The sequence below is a fragment of the Mytilus galloprovincialis genome, chromosome 6 (assembly GCF_965363235.1).
Source record: "Mytilus galloprovincialis chromosome 6, xbMytGall1.hap1.1, whole genome shotgun sequence".
Taxonomy (NCBI): Eukaryota; Metazoa; Mollusca; class Bivalvia; order Mytilida; family Mytilidae; genus Mytilus; species Mytilus galloprovincialis.
The window spans coordinates 87,797,552-87,821,363 of NC_134843.1; the positions used below are offsets into that span (position 1 = coordinate 87,797,552).

The 23,812-nt window shown below is 32.3% G+C and overlaps 1 protein-coding gene across 1 annotated transcript; it reads left to right on the plus strand.

Moving 5' to 3' along the window:
- The first annotated feature begins 12,771 nt into the window (after positions 1-12,771).
- On the plus strand, positions 12,772-19,634 carry LOC143080602 (heat shock 70 kDa protein 12A-like). The gene is made up of 5 exons (XM_076256526.1): positions 12,772-13,017; positions 14,240-14,551; positions 16,071-16,289; positions 16,767-16,920; positions 17,289-19,634. The coding sequence occupies exons 2-5, from the start codon at positions 14,243-14,245 to the stop codon at positions 18,341-18,343; spliced, it is 1,737 nt and encodes a 578-aa protein (XP_076112641.1). The 5' UTR covers positions 12,772-13,017; positions 14,240-14,242; the 3' UTR covers positions 18,344-19,634.
- The last annotated feature ends 4,178 nt before the right edge of the window (positions 19,635-23,812 follow it).

The following is a 23,812-nucleotide window of genomic DNA, read 5'->3' on the forward strand; positions in this document are numbered from 1 at the left end:
TAACCTAACTACACTAGTAATTCTTATCAAGCAATTTAAATAATGTAGATTACAATTTAGTAATTGTATACATAAAAGAGTCTAAAACTTCAAGGGGTTTACTTTAAAAATGAAAAGAGTATTTTACTGCATATTTTACAAAACGACAAAATACAGTTCAATTCTCTAAACTTATGTCAAGTACCAGAAAACCAATCCTGAAAAAGTTTTGTTCTTTTTTATCATGTTTATGAAAAAAAATAAAGATACTTTCTGGTTTGCAACTTTTGTTACCCCTCTAGATTGTTTTGTATATATTGTAAATATTTATTGTTGTATTTGATATCACTGTACTAATGTTATTAATTTTTCTCATAAACGAACTAAATAATAACCTAAACAATGATACCACATTTTCTTATATCTATTAAACTAAGTAATTTAACTCCAATAAGGAGGAAATGTCATATAGTCGTTGCTTTTTCAAATGCTTCCGGTTTGAATCATAATAAATATGTTTATGACAGTATTGTTCTAGTGAAAGATTGTTTATTTAACATTTTTGTTAGGTGTTATACCACCAAATCAAATTGAGTACGAAAAAAGGGTCGTAAGAAAATATTCCCTTGAATTTGACAGTTGTAGGAAAATAGTCCTTCATTTTATGGCAGTAAAAAGATTCTGAGTCATTAACATATATCTTCGGTTTTCCAAAGTATGATTCTTTTTTATCTGGTGTTTCTATAGAATATTTTGGAAACTTACTAAAGCTTGTACAGAGGGAAAAAGAGTGAAAATGTGATAGGTTAACTTCCAGTAATGGTTAATCTCTTACATGATTATGTGATATTTTGTCTATATTATTGAAAAAGAATAAATCGTTGATCATTTCAAATTAGTTTTAAATTAAATTTTACATCGTATGTGACCTTGGGAGCTCACTCATTATGTTGCAGCAGAAATTTCTGCACACGTCCCTTGCGCTTTTGAATGAGAATAGAACGAATGCTATTTATAACGTCAGTGCAAAAAAAAAACATTTCTTGTCGCCTGTTATTATTATAGAATAACTAATCGAAGTTATCTTCTTGAGTTATCATCGATATGTTCATAATTATAAATTAACTGTTAACAAAACTTTGAATTTTTGAAATACTAAGGCTTTTTTAACTCAGTAACAAATAACCTTAGTTGTATTGGCAAAAATTTTAGAAAATTTTCGTCCTCAATGCTCTCAACTTCGTACTTCATTTGGCCTGATGAGTCTTTTGTAGACGAAAATCGCGTCTGGCGTTAATATTAAGTTTCTATCCTGGTATCTATGATGAGTTTATTATGTAAAAAGACGAGAAAGGAACGATATGATATGTTAAAAAAGATACTATGAAATTTTGAGAGATAGTAAATCGTAATGCTATTTGTGTTGCTTTGTCATACCTTGCATATCTGGAAGTGCATGATTGTGAATTATATAAAAATTTTTGTTAATAAGTCGGAACGTGAGGTTACTTGGAATAATCTTGTTCGATTTATTACTTGCCTAAACTAGAAGTTGATGTTCCTGGATTATGTTGAGAACATGACTATTGATAACTGAAGGTTATTTGAATTATAACTCTATGTTCCGCTCTATGACACTTACATTTGAAACGTGTCAACTTGTTGTTATGTATGCTTGTATATTTGCTTGAATGTACATGTTAATTGTATATCATAATAAACATAATTTTAGAACAAGGCTTTTTCATATTTCGCATGTATTATAAAGATAGAATAAAAATGCACCACTGCATTCATTGAAATACTTTAATTGAACTGAATAAATATCGAGCTCTAGGTAAATATAAAAAATTAGGAGTTAATGATCGAACCTCAAAAATACAAACGCTCGACCATATCAACCAATGGAACGACTAGAAAAACTACTGTTATATTCCTGACTTGATGCAGACATTTTCAGATGAAATGGTGGGTTAAATCTTGTTTTAAAGCTAGGCACCCATCCTACTTGCATGAGTTGTCTATATATATTTTCGTTATAATGACAAATGTAGGAACAACACTAACAGACAGTTTCTGCAGTCATAGTTGTGTGAAAATACAACATACAACACAACAGTCATAAAAACACAACTCTTACAACCGAACGAAAAATACGAGTGACCATAATTATTTCAATACCTCAGCCTTCTCTTGGGGTTCCTATTTTTGGGCACTAGATTCAAGGGGGAAACATATAACCGGTTTCTTTAGTGGGTTCGGTTGGATATTGTGTTATATTTTATCGTTTGTGGTTGGAAGTCTGTTTTTTTTTATACATTTCACATATGTCTTATTTGTCAGTATAGTCGAATTCATTTCCATTCTCTGTGGACAAAGTATTGTGTTAGGACAAGTAATTATGTCGTCGTCACATCATTAGTTTCAAATAGCCTCTCAAGACCGTCATATCATGATAATTATTTGGACTTATATTCAGAAAACAATTGTAAATTTGTGAATCTCGTATTATATAAATGTTCGAATTTAAAGATTAGATATTTCTCACAAAAATTCGTCACTGTTTGTGGTATGTGTTAGGTGTGCTGTTGTGAAAGGAAAATGTCTGTTGGTATTATGTGGTTTACATGTTAAAATGTACGATTATATTATTTAGTTATGCATTTCTCTGTGTTGAGAGTTCTTGCATTTGTTTGTACTGAATTCCCGTCTGTGACATAAAGTTGTCAATTTAGCGATATTTTTCAACATTGCCATATAACCAGGTTGCTTGGCTTGCCATAACACCATTTTTAACCCACCATTATTTTTGTCTTTAAATGACCTGTATTAAGTCAAGAATAAGGCAGGTGTTACAAATATTCCGTTTCCATGTATGTTGACGGTTTTTTTTCCCCGTTGCTTACCTCTTATAGCGTATGTGTTTTCCGCGGTTTAAGATTAATTCGTAATTTCTCAATTGGTTTAGGACTTTTGAACAGGGCAATATCTAAATATAATAACTTGTGTTCATAACAAGCGATATATACAATTCAAAATGAAACATGATTTTCATTAAAAGTAACACTTGATACAATTTGTGCGTCTGACGTGTTTTTCTGGATTAACCTGCATCAGTACCCTCTAAACATTTGAACGAAAGTTAGACTTTTTAAAACTTTGACCTATCATTAGACCATGAAACCGAAATGTTAATGTAAAACGTCTGACACATGCGGTTTCATTATGCAATTATTACTTACCGCACTTTTCGTCCTGATTTGACAATATATCTCAAAGTTAATAAGTATCATTTCGGGGGAGTGAGTACAGTTGTGCCACTTAACTGTCGTTTAACTAATCATTGGTTATAATAGATGAAACATGTGTAGTTCATCTTGTATTTACTTCCCGCAAATTAAATAAATACATTTTTGTTCTATGTCCGGTTTTCGCTGAACCGGAAATATTTTTATTATAAGTTTTACATTTAAATAAATTTCTATTTTTACCTAAGTATTGTTGGTTATAAATGTCCCGACATGAAAAATATTAAACAATTCAATTGAGAAAACTAATGACAAAATTTATAACAAAATAATAGACAATAAACAAATTTGACAGACATAAACCAACGAAAGTTAGCTACATGCCCGACTTAGAAAAGGCACATAATAAATGTGGCGATGTTAGACATGTTTGAAGGTTCCAATCCTCTACTAACCTAGAACAGTGGTGTAGGAGTACAACATGAGAGAAAAAAGCTAGTTGAGAGCCAATAACGACTTATAAAAAAATCATGCATCTAAGACTAAAATTGTCTACTTTTTATGAGCATTTGAAAAATTTTGAAAAGTTTTTATTTTTTTGTCTTTTTTTATTTAATATATGTAAAAGCAAGTTTGAACAACATTAAAATCGTGCTTTGTCGTATTGGTTCCCATTTAAAGATCTTTATAAAAATGCATGTATTTGAAATGAATTCAAATAACCATTATACTACCTTTGAGATAAACTTATAATAAGGCGTTCATGATTTATGATTACACAGATTTCCGTTCAATCTATAGAGATTCAGTTTACTACTCTGCATGTGGCAAATGTCTGTAAAAGTAAAGGTGTTTTAAAAGATAAACCATTACTTTCTGTGTTTATGTATGTTCATTTTCATTCACCAATAATATTAATTCATTGCCTCATCTATTCTTATGTAATTTCGAAATACAATTTTTGATCACTACGTCAAAACTTATGACAAATGTATTTATATAAAATAAATGCAGGCTTTGCGTATTTCCCTTTTAGAGAACTGATTGCTTAAGGCAGCGCCTTATCATTGGCGGTTGTGTTATCATTGTTGGAAATCACGCACAGAAGAGAACGTTAACGTATCGCGGGATTATTGTAGATCCAACGTTGTGTACTTATGACGTTATCTTGTACTTTAGTCTTCAATACAAATTCATACAGTTTAGACGTCTTTGTTATTACATGCAGTTTTTAGTAAAACCACTTTACGATATTGGTACCGTGACCAGATGAAGATGACTACAAAGCTTAAATCTATTCGAGCGGGACACAGAAGCGCAGTTTCTAGGATTTTAAGAAGATTTGAGGAGAGAAGTGAAACAGAAGAAAAACCGGAAGAGGACGAGTTGGAAACAATTTTGGATACATTAAAGGAAAAGCAAGATATTCTGAAGGATTTGGATAAGAACATTTTAGATAGTGTACAAGAGGAGGATATAGAGCAAGAGATACTTGACACAGATGAGTATAAATTTAATTTAGAGACGAAAATACGCAAAATTCGTAAATTTATTCAAGCTCAAACATCAAATTTAAATGCAGCCGCTAGAAGTTTTTCGCCGCACAATGAGACACTGCAACCCATTCACAATGTTGGCCCCGTAAATAACATAAGAGATGACTCACAAAATACTGGCCTCAATTTCACGACTTTACATTCAAATTCAAGCGTCAATAGCAGCAACTTCCACAAACTACCGAAATTGAATTTACCTACATTTGATGGAAACGTACTAGAATGGCAATCCTTTTGGGATTCTTTTGATTCCGCAATTCACAACAACAACACTCTAACCGACGTTCAAAAGTTCAACTACCTAAAATCTTTACTAGAAGGAGAAGCGTCATACACCATTGCCGGATTTGCTCTTACGCACACAAACTACAACAAAGCTATTGAACTCATACATGAAAGATTCGGACAAAAGCATAAGATAATTCAGTCGTACATGCAAGCATTACTAGACATACCCGCACCAAAGAATACGCTTACGCACCTTAGAAGCTACTACGACAGGACAGAAACATACATACGTGGCCTTGAATCTCTCGGACAGGCTCAAGACTCATACGGCTCGTTATTAGTACCAGTCATACTCAACAAAATGCCCAGTGAAATACGCAAAAACCTGACTCGTGAACACGGTTCAACAGATTGGTTTCTCGGTGATCTTAGGAGATCTATCTTTAAGGAGCTGGCCATTTTAGAGTCTGGTAACAGTACAGAAACAGGTGAGAGTCCGAGCGCTACAGCTACGTTCTACACAAATACAAAATCACGTAAAATCTGGCCAAAAAATAATTCAACCAATTCAACACAGAAATCTCATACCATAAACTGTGCATACTGCAAGGAGCCCCACTATTCATCAGAATGTACTAAATATACTGATCCAAACGACCGCATGACAATTGTAAAAAAGGAAAGACTGTGCTTTAATTGTTTAGGGCGACACAGTGTAGCAGATTGTAAATCAAAATCAAACTGCAAAAAATGTAAAAGACGTCACCACACAAGCCTATGCAACAAAGACCACGACAAAGAAACTGCAAGTACAAGTAGTACATGTACAGTACATATTCACACAGTTTATCCTATGTTAGGGAAATTGCCATTCAATTTAATCAATTGTCTACTAATAGATTATATACAAAGCAAACTATAATAATAAATATTTCACAGTTGAAGTCATTAGCTTACTTGTAGCTCTATTTACGTTAGATAACAATTGTCGTAGCAAAGCGAAACTATTGACTGAATTTTTGTGTTATGTTAATTTCCCTACGTTATTATGATTTTTTTTAAAGTTTGAACGAATTGTTATTAACATATTTCTGTTCAGAATAACACTTGTCACAAGTTAACTGAAAGGTTGAATACATTTATTCTTTGTGTCTTGTTCTTCCTTAGTGTACTTTCCAATATGTCCTACCAATATTAAGAATAAGATCAAATCCTAGGGAATAAGTTGCTCACTAACAAAAGTGCAAGGTAGGTATTTTAAACCCTTTTACTGTATGAGAAAAAAAACTTTTTACTATATGAGAAAAATTATTAAAAAAATGCAATGCTTGATTTTGACAACACTGAAAAAGTAGAAATTACAAGATATTTTTTCTTTAACCAAAGTAATAAGTATTTGTCATATGCACCAGCAATATTCTCGTAAACAAACTAGTATCTAAGTGAACATAGCTTCTTCGATTGGATTCTTTGTCCAAACCATATCCCTTTATGCTGTAAATATTTTTTCACCAAATACATTTTGTGGTAGCGAATGAATGAAAGGAGGACAAATGCAGCATAAATGAGAGTATCAACACCTAGAAGTATGCATGTACTTAACCATGCGTTTTTTTTATGGGGGAGTGATTATGATTACATCATGGCTCTATTTTTTCGTAAGCTAAACCATTCTTATGATAGTATTTTTCTGCTTTTTTTCTAATTTAGAAAAGTTCATCTAAAGGTCCAGTTAAAATTGATGCAATCGACTTTGGTACAATGCATTCTGGATATGACTTTTCAATCATTGATTCTTCTCAAAAAGGACCGCTAACTATTCATTTGAACCAAGCTTGGAATGCAGGAGGACACAATCTGCTTACCATTAAAACACCAACGACTCTTTTACTTGACTCAAACAAACAGCTTGTGGCTTTTGGTTATCAGGCTGAAAATAGATATACAGAATTTGAAATGGATGGTAAATTGAATTTATTATTTTTATTATTTACTTTTTGATACAACTGCTGGTAGACTGTTTCTCCCCGGAGTTATCATTAACTTAGTAGTTAGTGCTACAGTACTGACATGATTTATTGCAATTAGAAATGCTGGTAGATTTAGGTTCCAATTCCTTTAAGCAAAATTGACATTAGATGTATTTGTCTATTCTGTTTATGTCTTTTTGTGTAGCTTTTCGTGTTGTATAAATCTTCGTGTCATATGCCCCACAAATTCGTGCAGTTTTATACTCTTTGCTTTAGTTTATACATATCTGTATGATTCTTGAAGAATTTGAAATTCTAGCATAACTGTTCGAAAATTAAAATATATACGATCCTGAAATTTGAAACAAACAATATGGCGGTTCAAATTTGATGTACAATTGGATGACTTCAATAGTGCCTTTCTATTTCTAATAACTATTGCCTTTATTGTTTTGCGTTTTAATTTAAATCAAATCTGTATTCCAGTAGAAAATAGCAGCTTTAACTGAAAACAATGCTAAAACTAGTGCATATAAAAGTATGCTGACAATCACAGATCTTATCTCAGAGTAGTGTAAATCTGCTTGTATTTAGATAAGGATGGATTCAATGTTGATTGTTACATCCAAGTAGGTTTCGTACAAGGTTAGGAACATTGCTAAAAATCCGATGTAACATTTTAATCATGTATCAAAATAAATCTAGTGAATCAAAATGATCCAAAAAAAGCAAGAGGCAATTTCACCTAAATTCATTTCACACTACCACTGTTTTACTTAATTCTAAGTTCAACATCTCAATATATAAAAGATAAGATATTACAAAATTTTAACTTACTTCTTAGCATTTCATTATATCATTAACACCCGAAGATAGCCAAAAACAGCAATTTTGATAGATATTGAGTATCTATCTTAAATTATGGATAACACCCTATACCAAAACTCAACTTCAGTGGAAATAAATTTACATATTCCATTTTTGTGATTAATTTATTTAAGTTAGAGGCGATGTCCTTCAATGCGTTTACAGAAAAAGTGAAATTTTTAACAGAGACATGTTGCTCTGTAAAACAAATTGAATCACGGATGATATGTAAAATATTTAAGTATAACATCTATATCTCTTGAATACTGTAATTTGTAAAATGTCCTATACAAGATCAGGTATAAATTAGTTCGTTGATGTGTTTTCTTCGGTTTTAATTTGTAACCTGGATTTGTTTTCTCTCAATCGATTAATGACTTTTGAACAGCGGTATACTACTGTTGTCTTTATTTACTACACCAGAATCGTGTTCTCTTTAGTGATGATTGAGGAAAAATTTAAAACATACTTTGAAAAGCTGATAAACCAAAGATGGACTGAAATTCGCCAAACACTGGCAAAGAATCAGAGTTAGCATGCAAGGGATATCATTCCTCTATTATTTCAAACTATTATAATAGCACCTATTAATAGACAAATATCAGGTCAGTACCAAAGTACAGGCTACTGGGCTCGTGATAGGTAAAGGGATCGACACAGTGGAAGTAACAACATTTGCTGCTACTATTTTACTGCACAAGATGTGTGTCTAGACACTTATAACATTCCGTGATGTTTGAGGTCAGAATAAAATATAAAACCGACCGCAAACGCCGAAGAGCTGGTATACCAAAAAACCAAAGGGAAGCCGAATCCGAACAAGGAGTCAGATTTATGCACAATTGAGGTACATGTACTTATTCAAAACGATTTTGAAATTTTATTTAACATATCCGTATTTAGATACTGGGATCGAAGTATTGGCTCCTGGAATGGTGATACAATTAGACCAGTCGAAGGTAAGCACTTAGAAAGTAAAATAATAAGTATTTGTATTTGACTGCCATGAAAGTCAGAGGAACAGCTAGCTTTAAACCATGTTTAATCATTCATTTTCTACATAAAAAATTGTTGTGCCAAGTCAGGAATATGACATATGTTTCCATACGTTTGATGTGTTTGAAATTTTTATTTTGCCATTTGATTAGGGACTTTCCGTTTTGATTTTGCCACGGAGTTCAGTATTTCTGTGATTTTACTTTTTACCGTGAAACGGATCACAAAATACCTATCTTATATATAAAACCTTGAATCATATACTTCTATAGTATATATATATATATTTTTGTGATAGAATTTAGTAAAGTTTTGAACAATTTATGATACACATATACTTGCAGCTATTGTGTGAATTTCTTTCTAAACGGTAGAGTTATCAGTACTAAATAGTTCATCAATGCCAGATACATGGTATCCGTTTTAATGATATATTAAAAAGTTGTATGCATATTCTTTCATATGCCATTGCTCCTTCTGTTTAAGTATGGGTATGAGTGCTCAAACTTTTAAACCAAATCATCATTCAAAGTAAAAGAGAGGCGAAAGATACTAGTCGGGCACTCAAGCGCCATGGATAAAAAAAGAAAATCCCAACAGACAAACACTAGTACACAAAACACAATACAGAAAACTAAATAAAATTGAGAATGGAAATGGGGAAAATGCGAAAGAGAAAACAACCCGACCATAGAAAAAAACATCAGCAGAAGTTCACCAACAGGTTTTCAATGTAGCGAGAAATTCCCGCACCCCGAGGCGTCCTTCAGCTGGCCCCTAAACAAATATATACTAGTTCAGTGAAAATGAACGGACTGAGTAAGATGGTCTAAGTAAAGTAAAATAATAAGAATTTCGTTTTTTTTTTTTATTTCTAACTATATGGTATATGATTAGTTCGTTGCTGAAGGTTGTAAGGTGAAAGGAAGTTGCTAATTTCTACGTCATTTTGGTCTCTAGAGTTCGTTGGAAATCATACCGCATCTTTTTATGTTCATATTCCCAATTCATGCTTTGAACAACATAATACTTTAGTGACACCAGTTGATGAATGATAGGGCCTGCAGAGCATTAAGTTAAATCAAACAAGTGAAAATTTTGAAGTCATGAAAGGGAACATTGATTGTATAATAGTATTGAATTCAAAAAGTTCTATTGTCAAGTCAGAATAATTATGCAAATGAAACAGTCTTGCATGAGGCATCTGTCGCCTCTTTTTAGCTAACCTGGCCGAACGGCCAAGTGAGCTTTTCTCATCACTTGGCGTCCGGCGTCCGGCGTCCGGCGTCGTCCGTCGTCGTCGTCGTCCGTCATCGTCGTCCTGTGTTAACTTTTACAAAAATCTTCTCCTCTGAAACTACATGGCCAAATTTAACCAAACTTGGCCACAATCATCATTTGGGTATCTAGTTTAAAAAAAGTGTCCGGTGCCCCGCCCAACCAACCAAAATGGCCGCCATGGCTAAAAATAGAACATAGGGGTTAAATGCAGTTTTTGGCTTATAACTCAAAATCCAAAGCATTTAGAGCAAATCTGACTGGGTAATATTGTTCATCAGGTAAAGATCTATCTGCCCTGAAATTTTCAGATGAATCGGACATTCCGTTGTTGGGTTGCTGCCCCTGAAATGGTAATTTTAAGGAAATTTTGCTGTTTTTGGTTATTATCTTGAATATTATTATAGATAGAGATAAACTGTACACAGCAATAATGTTCAGCAAAGTAAGATTTACAAATAAGTCATCATGACCAAAATGGTCAGTTGACCACTTTAGGAGTTATTGCCCTTTATAGTCAATTTTTAACCATTTTTCGTAAATCTTAGTAATCTTTTATAAAAATCTTCTCCTCTGAAACTACTAGGCCAAATTAATCTAAACTTATCCACAATCATCTTTGGGGTATCTAGTTGGAAAAATATGTCCGATGACCCGGCCATCTAACCAAGATGGCCGCCATGGCTAAAAATAGAACATGGGGGTAAAATGCAGTTTTTGGCTTATAACTCAAAAACCAAAGCGTTAATAGCAATATGACATGGGATTAAATTGTTTATCAGGTCAAGATCTATCTGCCCTGAAATTTTCAGATAAATTGGACAACCCGTTGTTGGGTTCATGCCCCTGAATTGGTAATTTTAAGGAAATTTTACTGTTTTTGGTTATTATCTTGAAAATTATTATAGATAGAAATAAACTGTATACAGCAATAATGTTCAGCAAAGTAAGATTTACAAATAAGTCGACATGACAGAAATGGTCAGTTGATCCATATAGGAGTTATTGCCCTTTATAGTCAATTTTTAACCATTTTCCGTAAATCTTAGTAATCTTTTACAAAAATCTTCTCCCCTGAAACTACTGGGCCAAATTAATCCAAACTTATCCACAATCATCTTTGGGGTATGTAGTTTGAAAAATATGTCCGATGACCCGGCCATCTAACCAAGATGGCCGCCATGGCTAAAAATAGAACATAGGGGTAAAATGCAGTTTTTGGCTTATAACTCAAAAACCAAAGCGTTTAGAGCAAATCTGACAAGGGGTTAAATTGTTTATAAGGTCAAGATCTATCTGCCCCGAAAATTTCAGATGAATCGGACAACCCGTTGTTGGGTTGCTGCCCCTGAATTGGTAATTTTAAGGAATTTTTGCTGTTTTTGGTTATTGTCTTGAATATTATTATAGATAGAGATAAACTGTAAACAGCAATAATGTTCAGAAAAGTAAGATTTACAAATAAGTCAACATGACCGAAATGGTCAATTGACCCCCTAAGGAGTTATTGTCCTTTATAGTCAATTTTCAACAATTTTTATAAAATTTGTACATTTTTACTAACATTTTCCACTGAAACTACTGGGCCAAGTTCATAAGTAAGATGTACAAACACATCACCATCACCAAAATACAATTTTGTCATGAATCCATCTGCTTCCTTTGTTAAATAGTCACATAGACCAAGGTGAGCGACACAGGCTCTTTAGAGCCTCTAGTTTTATGATTTACTTAAAATTATCGCAATTCAAATTTGGATCAAAATTGATTTCAGCCCAAAGAAAACTATAAAAATTGCTAACTCCAGGCTCTCTTAGCCTCTACATTAACATCCAATGCTACGATTGTGTTACTTCAATACATTATTCTAACATATCTGACGACAGAGACGATGATACTGACTAATTTTATTCATTATTCTCATCTTTTTCTACAATGGTCGTACTCTTTCAAACAACATCACTATCGTACCAGAGACACGTATTATAGTACACACTATGTCTCTGATCTTATTTTGACCTAATTTGTCGATCTTTTCAAATATAAATGCTTGTTTTCAAATGAATTGAAATATAAATATTTATCATTAGAATCTCTTTACTTATGCTTGGATATGAAATTTCCTTTAACAAGTACTAGATGAATTTAGTTTATGACTCTACATGTGGTATGATTATTTTCTGTCATCGTCATCAAGTTAAGAAAATTAATTCGTGTGCCAATTAACCATATCATTAGTTCGTAGATCATTTATCCTTTACGATATTTTTGATTTAATTACTGCGTCAAAACTATTTGTCAAATATTTATACAAAAGAAATCCAGGATTTGTGGGTTTCCCTTTTGGGTCATGATTTTATTCACGTAAGTGCTTTATTATTGGGTGATATCGTATGGCCATTTTCACGTTTAATTCATTGTCAAATAGATTGTTATTTTATATAATTAATTTCCTTCAAATAGATTATTATTTAAAATAATTAATTTCCTTCTAATAGATTATTATTTTAAATAATCTATTTCCTTCTAATAGATTATATCACAAACAAAAGATAGCAATAAGTATTTCAAAGCTGAGAAGTCAACCAGATTTAAATATCATTAGCTTAGTAATAGCTTCCTTTACAATAGATTCAGTTTTGCGTACCGTAGCGAAACTATTGACTGAATTTTTGTGTTATGTTAATTTGGCGAGTTATTATTTATTTTAAAGTTTGTAAGAATTGTAATTAACATATTTTTGTTTAGAATGAAACTTGTCGTGTAGGTAATTGAAAGGTTAAAATTATTTGTGTGTTGATCATTCCTTGGTTACTTTCAAAACCAATATCAAGAGTAAGACAAAAATTATATAGGAAATAAGATTACCATTAGCAATAAAAGTACAGCGTCAAGGTATGTATTTAAAAAATATTTTACATGCTCAGAAAAAATAACAAAATTAAAATTGTCAACATACAATTTTTTGCTTTAGCAAAATTAAATATTTGTTGTATGTGCAACATCAATACTATCTAATTAGATGACTTACCAAACTTGTATCGAAGCCGGTATCTTCTTCAAAACAATTTTATATTTGATTTTTTTGTCATATACTATTGAAAACCAAATATGTACTTCGGTAGCAAATAATCCAAAACAAGTTTAGACAAACACACAAAAAAAATAAATTCTTTGACTTTTCAAGCTGAAGTTACAATATCTAGTAAACTTGCATAGCTACGTTGATTTTGTTGAACGAGGAATACTGCTTTCTCAAAAGTTGCTGAGACAGGGCTATGAATCAATCAAATTAAGGTCATCACTCAAGAAATTTATGGTTGCCATCATGAGCTGATTGGCCATTATGACAAAAGTGTGTCAGAAATCATATCTGATATTCTTCCTCAGTCATAATAACCTTCCATCATAACCGAACTGAACAAAGAAATAACACGACGGGTGCCGTATACGGTGCAGGAAATGCTTACCCTTCCGGAGCTCCTGATTTCACTCCCGATTTTTAGTGGAGTTCGTGTTGTTTCTTATTTATCATTTATAACTGTTGATGTAAATGTCCTTTGGTTTTATGAGTCCTTGTTTACTCCTTGGTTTTGATTGTTATTGTCTCTATGGTTTGTCTTAAAGTTTGAGTATTGATTACCGCTGTACCAGCGATTTTGCTGATTTCATTTTTGTTTAATAGCATCCAAATAACCTGTATCCTCATCTTCATTAGCAGCATTTTATACTATCAAATGCCGATCTGTAAGTACAACTTCCATTTTGTATGTGTCATGTATTTATTTTCATTTTTTGGAGAATAAAGAAATTATAATTTCGTATCTATATTTATTACCCACCTGGGACAGAAGTAAGGCTTTATGTTTCTGATTTACGCGTCCGTCCTGTGTCATACTAGTGTTTTTAATCACGTTGGTTTCCCATGAAGTTGTACTCACATAAACCCGAAACTAAGTAGACATGTTTATTAGAAGCTAACTTTTCAAATTATATAAAAACTTACGGTTTTGACCTAGATTGCACTGTTCACTGAACTTTAAAATGTGATCTTGCGAGTGTCATATGGAAATATATTATTGTTACATTCTTCTAATAAAACACATTTATTTTTTAGAAAATGTCATCTAAAGGTCGAGTTATGATTGCTGCAATCGACTTTGGTACAATGTATTCTGGATACGCATTTGCTATCATTGATTCTTCTCAAAAAGGACAAATTTCCATTAATATGAACCAAGCTTGGAATGCTGGTGGACACAACCTGCTTTCCATTAAAACACCAACGACTCTTTTACTTGACTCAAACAAACAGCTTGTGGCTTTTGGGTATCAGGCTGAAAATAGGTACACGGAATTAGAAATGGATGGTAAATTTGACGGCTATTATTACTTTCACAGATTTAAATTGAAATTGTTTGAAAAAGAGGTAATTTTCGTTTGCTAGTACATTCTAATAAAGATTGCACAAAATCAGATTTGTTTATTCGTAATTAAGTGAGCTAATGTAAAGATAATTTTAAAAGACTAAGATAAAAAAAAAGTTTTGAATAAGTATTTTTTTCCTACAATACTTTTACTGGTGGACTTTTACTCCCCGGACTTATCCTTTACAAAGTAGTTAGTGCTACAGTACTGACACATAACTGTTTGAAAATCAAAATATATACGATCTCGAAATTTGAAACAAAGCAACACACCTATAAATGGCGGTTCAAAATTGATGTACAACTGGATGATTTTGATAGTGCCTTTTTATTTCTAATAACTGTTGCCTTTATTTTTCTGTCTTTAAATTTAAATCAAATCTGTATTCCAGTATAAAACTGCAGCTTTAACTAAAAGCAACTTATGCAAATAAAAGTATGCTGAAAATTAAAAGACCTTATCTCAGAGTAATTTAAATCTGCTTGTATTTAGATAAGGACGGCTTTATTATGTATATTTCTAAATGTTGACTGTTTTGTCCAAGAAGATTTTGTACAAAGCTAGGAACATTGCAAAAAGAAAACTCGATGTAAAATTTTAAGCATGAGCCGAACTGAATTTACTAGTAAATCAAAATTTATCCCCAAAATGGAAGGAGTAAATGCACCTAAAATTATTACACACTAAGATTGTTTTCAAAAAAGTCTTGCAACAATAATTTATTAACAGTTTAACATCTCAATATATAAGATATAAGATATTACAAAATGTTAACTAACTTCTACGCATTTCATTATATCATTAACACCCGAAGATAGCCAAAACCTCCATTTTGACGGATTTTGAGTATTTGAAGATTAGGGATAACACCCTATACCAAAACTCAACTTCAGTGGAAGTAAATTTACATATTCCATTTTTGTGATTAATTCATTAAAGTTAGAGGCGATGTCCTTCAATGCCAACCCAAAAAAAGAGAAAATTTTAACAGAAACATGTTGCTCTGATTAACAAATTTATTCACGGATGATATGTAAAATATTTAAGTATAACGTGGATACAATATCTCTTGAATACTGTAATTTGTATATGATTTGACAACTCTTAGACGTTGACACTGTGAGATACAAATACAAAGGAAAGTAGAACTTTCTTTACCAATAAAGGCAACAGCAGTATACCACTGTTCGAAAGTCATAAATCAATTGAGAGAAAACATATCCAGGTTACAAACTAAAACCGAGAGAAACACATCAACTATAAGAAACACTGAAGTGTAACAAAAAACAAACTACAATGCAACACACACACAGAAACGACCAATAAGATAACAACTGCCATTTTCCTAACTTGGTACAGGACATGTTAAGAAAACAATGGTGGGTTGAAACAAGCAGTACCTACCAACAATATCATTATTATATACCAATAAATTTATTGAACCAAAGAGGAATATTCAAAAAAATCAAACCTGTTTGCTTTATCGTCAAAATTTTGAATATCAAGTTTGGTCTTTCCAGAGTCTATCAACTGATTCCGAACTATCGGATATTAGAGGAAAATCAGTTCCAGCAAAAGACGTATTCGCTTCTTCTATACGATTTTTAAAACAGCATTTGATTAGCAGTTTATCTAGACAAGGTGTTGATGTGGCTGACTTTGGAATCCAATGGGTACTAACCGTGCCCTCTATTTGGTCAGATAGTGCAAAGCAATTCATACGGCAATGCGCAGTAAAGGTAAATAGTTATCATAGATATCAGGCTTAATATTGTATACGACTTAGGTGCGATTTGTCTGCACAAGTCTCAACAGTGATACTCGAACCAAAAAAGTTGAAAAGGGCAGAATAAAGTACGAAGTTTCAGAGCATATATATACACTCATTATCAATATTAAACTGCGTCTTGTTATCTTTAAAATGCATACTAAGTCCAAGACGTTACATTATTTTGTCAATAATCCTTGCAACTATGTATTTATTTTAACTTGTTAAACGTTTGAATCTCTTGCGAACCACATTCCAATAACAATGAACACTGTATACTTTCTAATTTCTATTAAAACATTAAAATTTAGAATGAAGAATTAGCAGGCCGATGTATAATGCAATTTCATCCATAATTGAATTGGTCTAAATTTTAAAAGAATTGGGAAGAAGAGTCGGGTCAGTTTTCAGAAAAATAATACATGTTATAATAATCTTATGTATTTAGGCAGGTATACAAAATGACAGTCTGGTGGTTTCCCTAGAATCAGAAGCAGCTTCAATATTCTGTCATCACATTTCATCAAACCTGTCGGTCGGTACAAATACAGGTGTTTTGTCCTCGAAGAAGGGAACACAATATATGGTAGTCGACATGGGAGGTATAATTTGTTTTTAAACTTACAAATAGAAATGTTTTCATAAAATGTCGGTCACAAATTGAAAGAAAAAAGTTATTGGTTATTGATTTTAAATGTTAGAAAGAAGTTATTGAAACATAGAAAAACAATTGATCAAAGAAAAATTGCCTTGTCCTATTTTACCTTCTTAATGGCACTAATAATGTTAATCTCATGAATGGTAATTGGCAAACATTGTTTACATCTGCGTGACAAAGAAACAAAAACATAAAAAGGAAATAGTCAATTGTTTATTTTCATCATTTTTCTCTGTTTTTATTACAATTTAAACAGGCTAAAACATTTTGGTTGGTAGACATTACTGTTAAAGTGCTTCTATCTAATCGCAGGTGGAACCAGTGACATCACAGCTTTAGAAAACATCGGCAAAAACAAACTGAAAGAAATTTGCAGGGCATGTGGTGCTGATTGTGGTGGCATCGCCGTTGACAATGCATTCTATACAATGTTTATGGATATCGTTGGACAAGCTGTTATTGATGATTTAATTAGTTCGAGTCCTACAGCTCACTTGGATTTGTTCAGGGAATTTGAATGCGTTAAGCGATCTTTAACTCCCGAACAAACAGGAAAAGTTACCATGTCGATACCTTTTCTAACCTTGACCCAAATATGTGAAAAACATCACCATAACGATTTTGTAAGCTTATTAAAAGCGTCTAAATATAACCAACAAATGACGATAGTCAACGACAAATTGCGAATTGAAGTTGATTTACTCAAACTTTTATTCAAGCCAACTACAGACAAAATTGTTAATCTAATAAAAGATAAATTACACGAGATTCAAAATAAAAAAGCTATCAATGTAATTTTAGTTGGAGGGTTCTCCGAAAGTCTCATTGTGCAACATGCAATAAAGACTTCTATTCCTTCACATCATATCATAGTTCCAAACGAAGCTACTCTCGCTGTTTTGAAAGGAGCAGTAATTTTCGGAACTGATCCAAATGTTATTGTATCTCGTGTTGTACGTCATACATATGGGTTTCAAGTTTCGAACGATTTTGATCCAAAATTACACGAATTCCATCGACAAGTTGAAGTTGATGAATTGGAACTTTGCGAAAAAGTATTTGAAAAGTTTATGGTGATCAATTCTACAGTAAGTCTTGGACAGAAAATTAAAGAAACTTTTACGACCACCAAAAAATTCCAAGAGCTTCACTATCTACCTCTTTTCACTTCAACGAAGAAAGAACCAGGCTATACTGATGACAAAACATGTAAACATGCTGGAAATGTGGTAGTAAGAATTCCAAACCCCACTGAAAAATATCGTGACATAGATGTAACTATTTGTTTCGGACATACTGAACTTCAAATCGAGGCTGTCGACGTTGAGTCGGGTAATATGTGTCAAACGACGTTTGAATATGTATGAATTCAAAGTGTGAATTATTTTAGATTGTTTTGGGTAACTGATATACTCCTAATTTATCATAACGAATAGCATGTTTAACTGTGTTTGTCATATGTCAATTAAACATTCATTAAACCTCCGCTCCAAAGGAAGGGATATACTGTTTTCCGTCAGGTCCCATCAAATTTTGGTGGCATTCTTCAAACCTCAAGTCAGAGTTTCCGCTATTTTCATATCAAGCTCTATGTTAGCATGTCTTACTGTGTAGTGCATTTTCAGATTCCTCGCAAATCAACATCCTGTGCATCGACTACTTGTGTAATCTTTCAAATAATGAATTTGTATGAAATTTTCGTCGTTACTAAGAATATAGGCTCTCTGTAATTCAGAATCATATAAGAGCTATACCATTTGATACATTTTGTAATCTTTTACTCATTAACTTTCTAATTACCGAAAACGTACAGCGCATGAGCATCAAAATCGTCATATCTACCTGGCTTAAACTTTTGTTCGCGCGTTTCGTCTACAGATATATGATCAGTGACGCTCAAATCAACAAAACATGCCAAATAAAGTACAAAGTTGAAGAGTATTGAGGACCCAAAATTCCGAAAAGTTTTGCCAAATACAGCTAAGGCAATATATTCTTAAGGTAACCAGTTGATTTATGATTATGGTCATGTCAACTAATATTAATGTTAACATTTTGAAAAATAGTATATATTTACAGTAGAAGATATGTTTTTTACAAGCTAATCAATATGATATAACCGCGTTGAATTATGTTGTGTTTCCTATTCTATGAGAATTCCGTCATCGGTCACGGTAAACATTTAGTAGACTACATTTTTATTTAATACCCTGTTTGTTATGTTTACTCCTTTATTGTTGTAGATAAAACGAATATCAATGAATTAAGGGGTTGGGTTCTTGTTTTTATGTGTAGGTAATACATCAAAAACTCAAAAATGAACAATAGAAACCAATGTAGAAAGTGAAAATTGGAAAAACAATATGCAATTGTGTATTGTAATACCAAGCCCAAAAGTAAAAACAATCATTCAGACCACTACACATCATAATTGTGTAAACCTATATGATCTTTCGTAGAAACAAATTACAATTGTTTTTTCAGATCAACGATTTTTAAAATGTTTTACTACTGATCGGTATAAACGGTTTAAAAAAACAAATAAGTAATTACTGTTCCAATGTGAATAGGTAAGGAAGTTTATTATTTTTCATACAAAATGTATTTACTTTCATTATAACTACATTTGGTATCAACAATATACGTTTTCTTATATCATGAACAGTATTACTTTTAATATATCATGATTATTAGTTTCTAGGTTCAATGATAAAAAAAAATCAACTGACGGTTTCTGAAAAGGAAACTTTATCAATCATATGGCGACCGTCGTCGTCAGTAGGAATTTCGTACGTTTGCCCTCGTCTTTTTTTTTTTTTATCAAGAAGCATCCATAGCGGCATGGCATTATGGCCCATAGTTTTCTCGTCGTTTCCATAGAAATGACATAGAACTACTTGGCTGATGTAACCCAAACTTGTCATAAAACATGTATGCAAGGTCACCTAATACAAATGATTGGTCAAGGTCAAATGAAACAATATGACCATCCATGACAATCTTAGACTCTGGCTAATTTTCAACTTCAATTTATGCAAGCCGTGATAAAACTTGACGATATATATGATTTGTAAACCCTCCCCAGTTATCCTCGTTCAAGGTTGTTCCGGTTGCTTGCAAACATGGTTTAGTTTGTGGAACAAAAATTGTCATCGAAACCCACAGGTACTTGTCTCCGAAAAAGAACACCTTTATACTTTAATATAAATTATTGCAAGTATAGAGGTAAATCATTTTCAATTATGTGGTCATTTTTATAAATTTCCTGTTTACAAAACTTAGAATTTTTCGAAAAACTAAGAATTTTCTTATCCCAGGCAGATTACCTTAGCCGTATTTGGCACAACTTTTGGGAATTTTGGATCCTCAATGCTCTTCAACTTTGTACTTGTTTGGCTTTATAACTATTTTGATATGAGCGTCACTGATGATTCTTATGTAGACGAAACGCGTGTCTGTCTTATCGAGTGTTTGTTCGCGTGTTCAGCTTATTTCCTAACATTTATTTCTCAATTACAAAACGAATTATCTATAGTCAAAAGGGAAATAACTTAGTTTTTCCTACTTCGAAAAAAATACTAATTTGTCGGATTCGTTATTATTTGTGAAAAGAATCAGACATCAATTATTTTTTTTATTTATTGATATAAATTCAATTGCAGATATAGGGTAAGGTTTTGATAACTAATGTTTGCCAAATAATGTTTTCTTTCGTATAACTTTTTAAACTAATAGCACGCTACAACTCTTTTTTTTCAATTATAATAATCTGTCTTAATTTTGCACCAAAAAAATATCACTTTATGTAAATAACTTAACTTTAATTAGTAAGGATTTGAGTTGCTGCAAGGAATTAACATGCATCACTACTTCTGAATCAAATCAATAAATTTTAGAATTGATCGATGAACAGTAAATTGAGATTGTTTTTCTCCAAGAATAACAATCGAAAGTTTTGATATTATACTACGCTATTGATAATATCATTATATACATAAAATTGAAAATTGAAATGGGGAATGTGTCAAAGAGACAACCCGACCAAAGAGCAGATAATAGTCAAAGGCCACAAATGGGTCTTTAATGCAGCGAAAAACTCCCGCACCCGGAGGCGTGCTTCAGCTGCCCCCTAAACAAGAATGTATACTAGTTCAGTGATAATGGACGTCATACTAAACTCCGAAATATATATATATAAAAAACACCTAAAACCAAAAATCATACAAGACTAACAAAGCCCAGAGGCTCCTCAGTTGGGACAGGGGCAAACATGCGGCGGGGTTAAACATGTTTTTTTTTATATCTCAACCCTCCCCTTTACCTCTAGCCAATGTAGAAAAAACAAACACACAACAATCCGCACAGTAAACCTCAGTTCAAAAGAAGCCCGAGTCCGATGTAGGAATAGGTAACAAAAGAAACTAAAAAATGACAATGATACATAAATCAACAATGGACTATTAGCAGTTACTGACATGCCAGCTCCAGACCTCAATTAAACTGATTGAAAAATTTTGTCTTTATCATATGAATATCAAGCACAACCCCTAACGTTAGTATTATACCATCATAAAATATATGAGAAGAACATAACCCGTATCATGCCAACAGCTGGTTCTATAGAATAAATGTGTGTATTTCTGATACAAAGACCCTATAAGTGAATCAATATTAAAACCAAAATATGCAATCTTTTATGACCTAACAGCAGTATCGTAACTATACCCCTTCTCTATTGGTCTGTTTAAAGGTTTTGTTAGCTTTTGAGGTGAATGCCGACACTTTTGTGCTTTGTAAAGAATAGTACCATGAAAAAATGGATGTGAAAAGTAAAATCACAAAAATACTGAACTCCGAGGAAAATTCAAAACGGAAAGTCCCTAATCAAATGGCAAAATCAAATGAAAAACACATCAAACGAATGGACAACAACTCATATTCCTGACTAGGTACAGGCATTTTCAAATCTGCATGTTGAATTATATTTACGAATGATGTCCTTGTACCGATGATAAAATTTAGTAAATGTTTTGACTAGTTTGTGGTATATGTATATTAGAGTAACAAAAAAAAATAACCTCCAAGAAATAGACATTAGCGCTGAAAATGATGTTAAACCTCAATCAATCAATCTATCAATCAATTTATGATTTATTCGAAACACTAAGATTTCCCAACCTCAGGTCCAAGAATAAACGGGATTAGTAAGTTTTTTCACAACTGGATACATAAATACCGTGTTACGTCAAGAGTCATACGATGAAAATGAACGCATTAGCACAATGACAAATAAAGGGAAAACTTTGTGCAATGAATAGAAAATACTGAACCTGTGCGAAAATTCAATGAAGAAAATAAATACAACATGTTATTACTGCTTCAAAACTATAAATTAGCGGATTGATGTTCTTTCCTATAAACCTATATATATAAATAAAAAATATAAAAGCTAAAGGTAACATCCAAAAATTGTAAAAATCAATTCTCAACTTAAACATTTAATTAACACACTCTATTAAGCCAGAATAAATATCTTTCTTTGTAATTCTTTAATATGGACCAATGTGGTTCGCAGGAGTTTAGTAAATATATGATCTTCTTATGTATTCTACAAAAAAAAATATATAAAGTTTGAATAAATTATTTGCATAGTAATTAATTACGAAATGACGTCGGTTTACTGCGGCAATAACATAAAGAAAACTTCTATTATGATTTTAATATTTTATTTACAAACTGGAAAATTTATTATACCACTCTTTAAATTAATGTAACCGAAAATCAATAGATATATATGGCTTTATTGAATTGCACATATGTTCAACAATTCATATCTTAATATCATATCAGAAAAAAATCCACCTCTACAATTTTCTGTTAATTACTTTATATCAAAATCTGAGTGAAAGTTTTATCGTAACAGAGAGCGGTTTTGAATTAAATGTCAACATTGTCCGTCAGAATTGAAAATAATAAAGAAGGAAAGAAAACATAATGGAGTAACCCAAAACCCCAAAAGTAAAGGCCCTATGATAAGATGACAATTTCTCAAAACATTAGAAGGCAAACAATAGTCTACAGAATTTTACACCGACTTGTCTATATAGCAGTTCGTAAACCAATGTTCTATTAATAATCAACAAAAACATCACATTGAGAACTGGGCAAGAAACAGGTAGTTTACTTATGTTCATTTGTTGTTTGTGAGAAGCCAAGGTAAAATACAACACAAAACCGTGTGAAAAGAAAAGGAGTAGCACTAGTTGTAAACTCAATGAGGCCCGGCTTTCTATAACAAAAACCCTTACTAAACTGAGGTATTACTATTAAGATGCTCAATATGGGGAAACATATCTGCTACCGAACTGGAATTTGTCGTTTTGTTCTTAAAAATGATTCATGCCAAGAAAGAAAATCGCCATCTTGTAAAAATTGTGACTATGAAAAGAGTAGCAACTCTTTAAAACGAGGAACCATCCCGGTTGTAGCCTTGACCATATTAATCTAAGATTCGAAGTCAGTGTCAACAAAGCTGTCTTTGGACTTTGAATATCATAAGATGGTCTTGGTATGATCGAAGTACATGTCTCAATGTGTTCGCAGTACAGTCAGTTTAGCAAAAGCTTCCAATAACAATTCATGCTCCTACATTTATCAAGTTGTTCGGCACTTTAGATAGTCTTGAATAGTCTGGAAATTAGGATGTCGCTAGTCGAAGTAAAAAATACAAATTTGATAATATTCCTACATGTTTGTTGACTTCAACGTGTATTGGATCTGAACTATAACGGCTTGACATATTGTAAAGAAATATGTCTTTTGTTGCCGACTGTATG

Coding starts and splice junctions, on each gene's coding strand:
- LOC143080602 (XM_076256526.1), top strand. CDS start 14,243: ATGTCATCTAAAGGTCGAGTTATGATTGCTGCAATCGACTTTGGTACA. Junction 14,552..16,070: donor TGAAATTGTTTGAAAAAGAG/GTAATTTTCGTT, acceptor TGGTCTTTCCAG/AGTCTATCAACTGATTCCGA. Junction 16,921..17,288: donor TATGGTAGTCGACATGGGAG/GTATAATTTGTT, acceptor ATCTAATCGCAG/GTGGAACCAGTGACATCACA.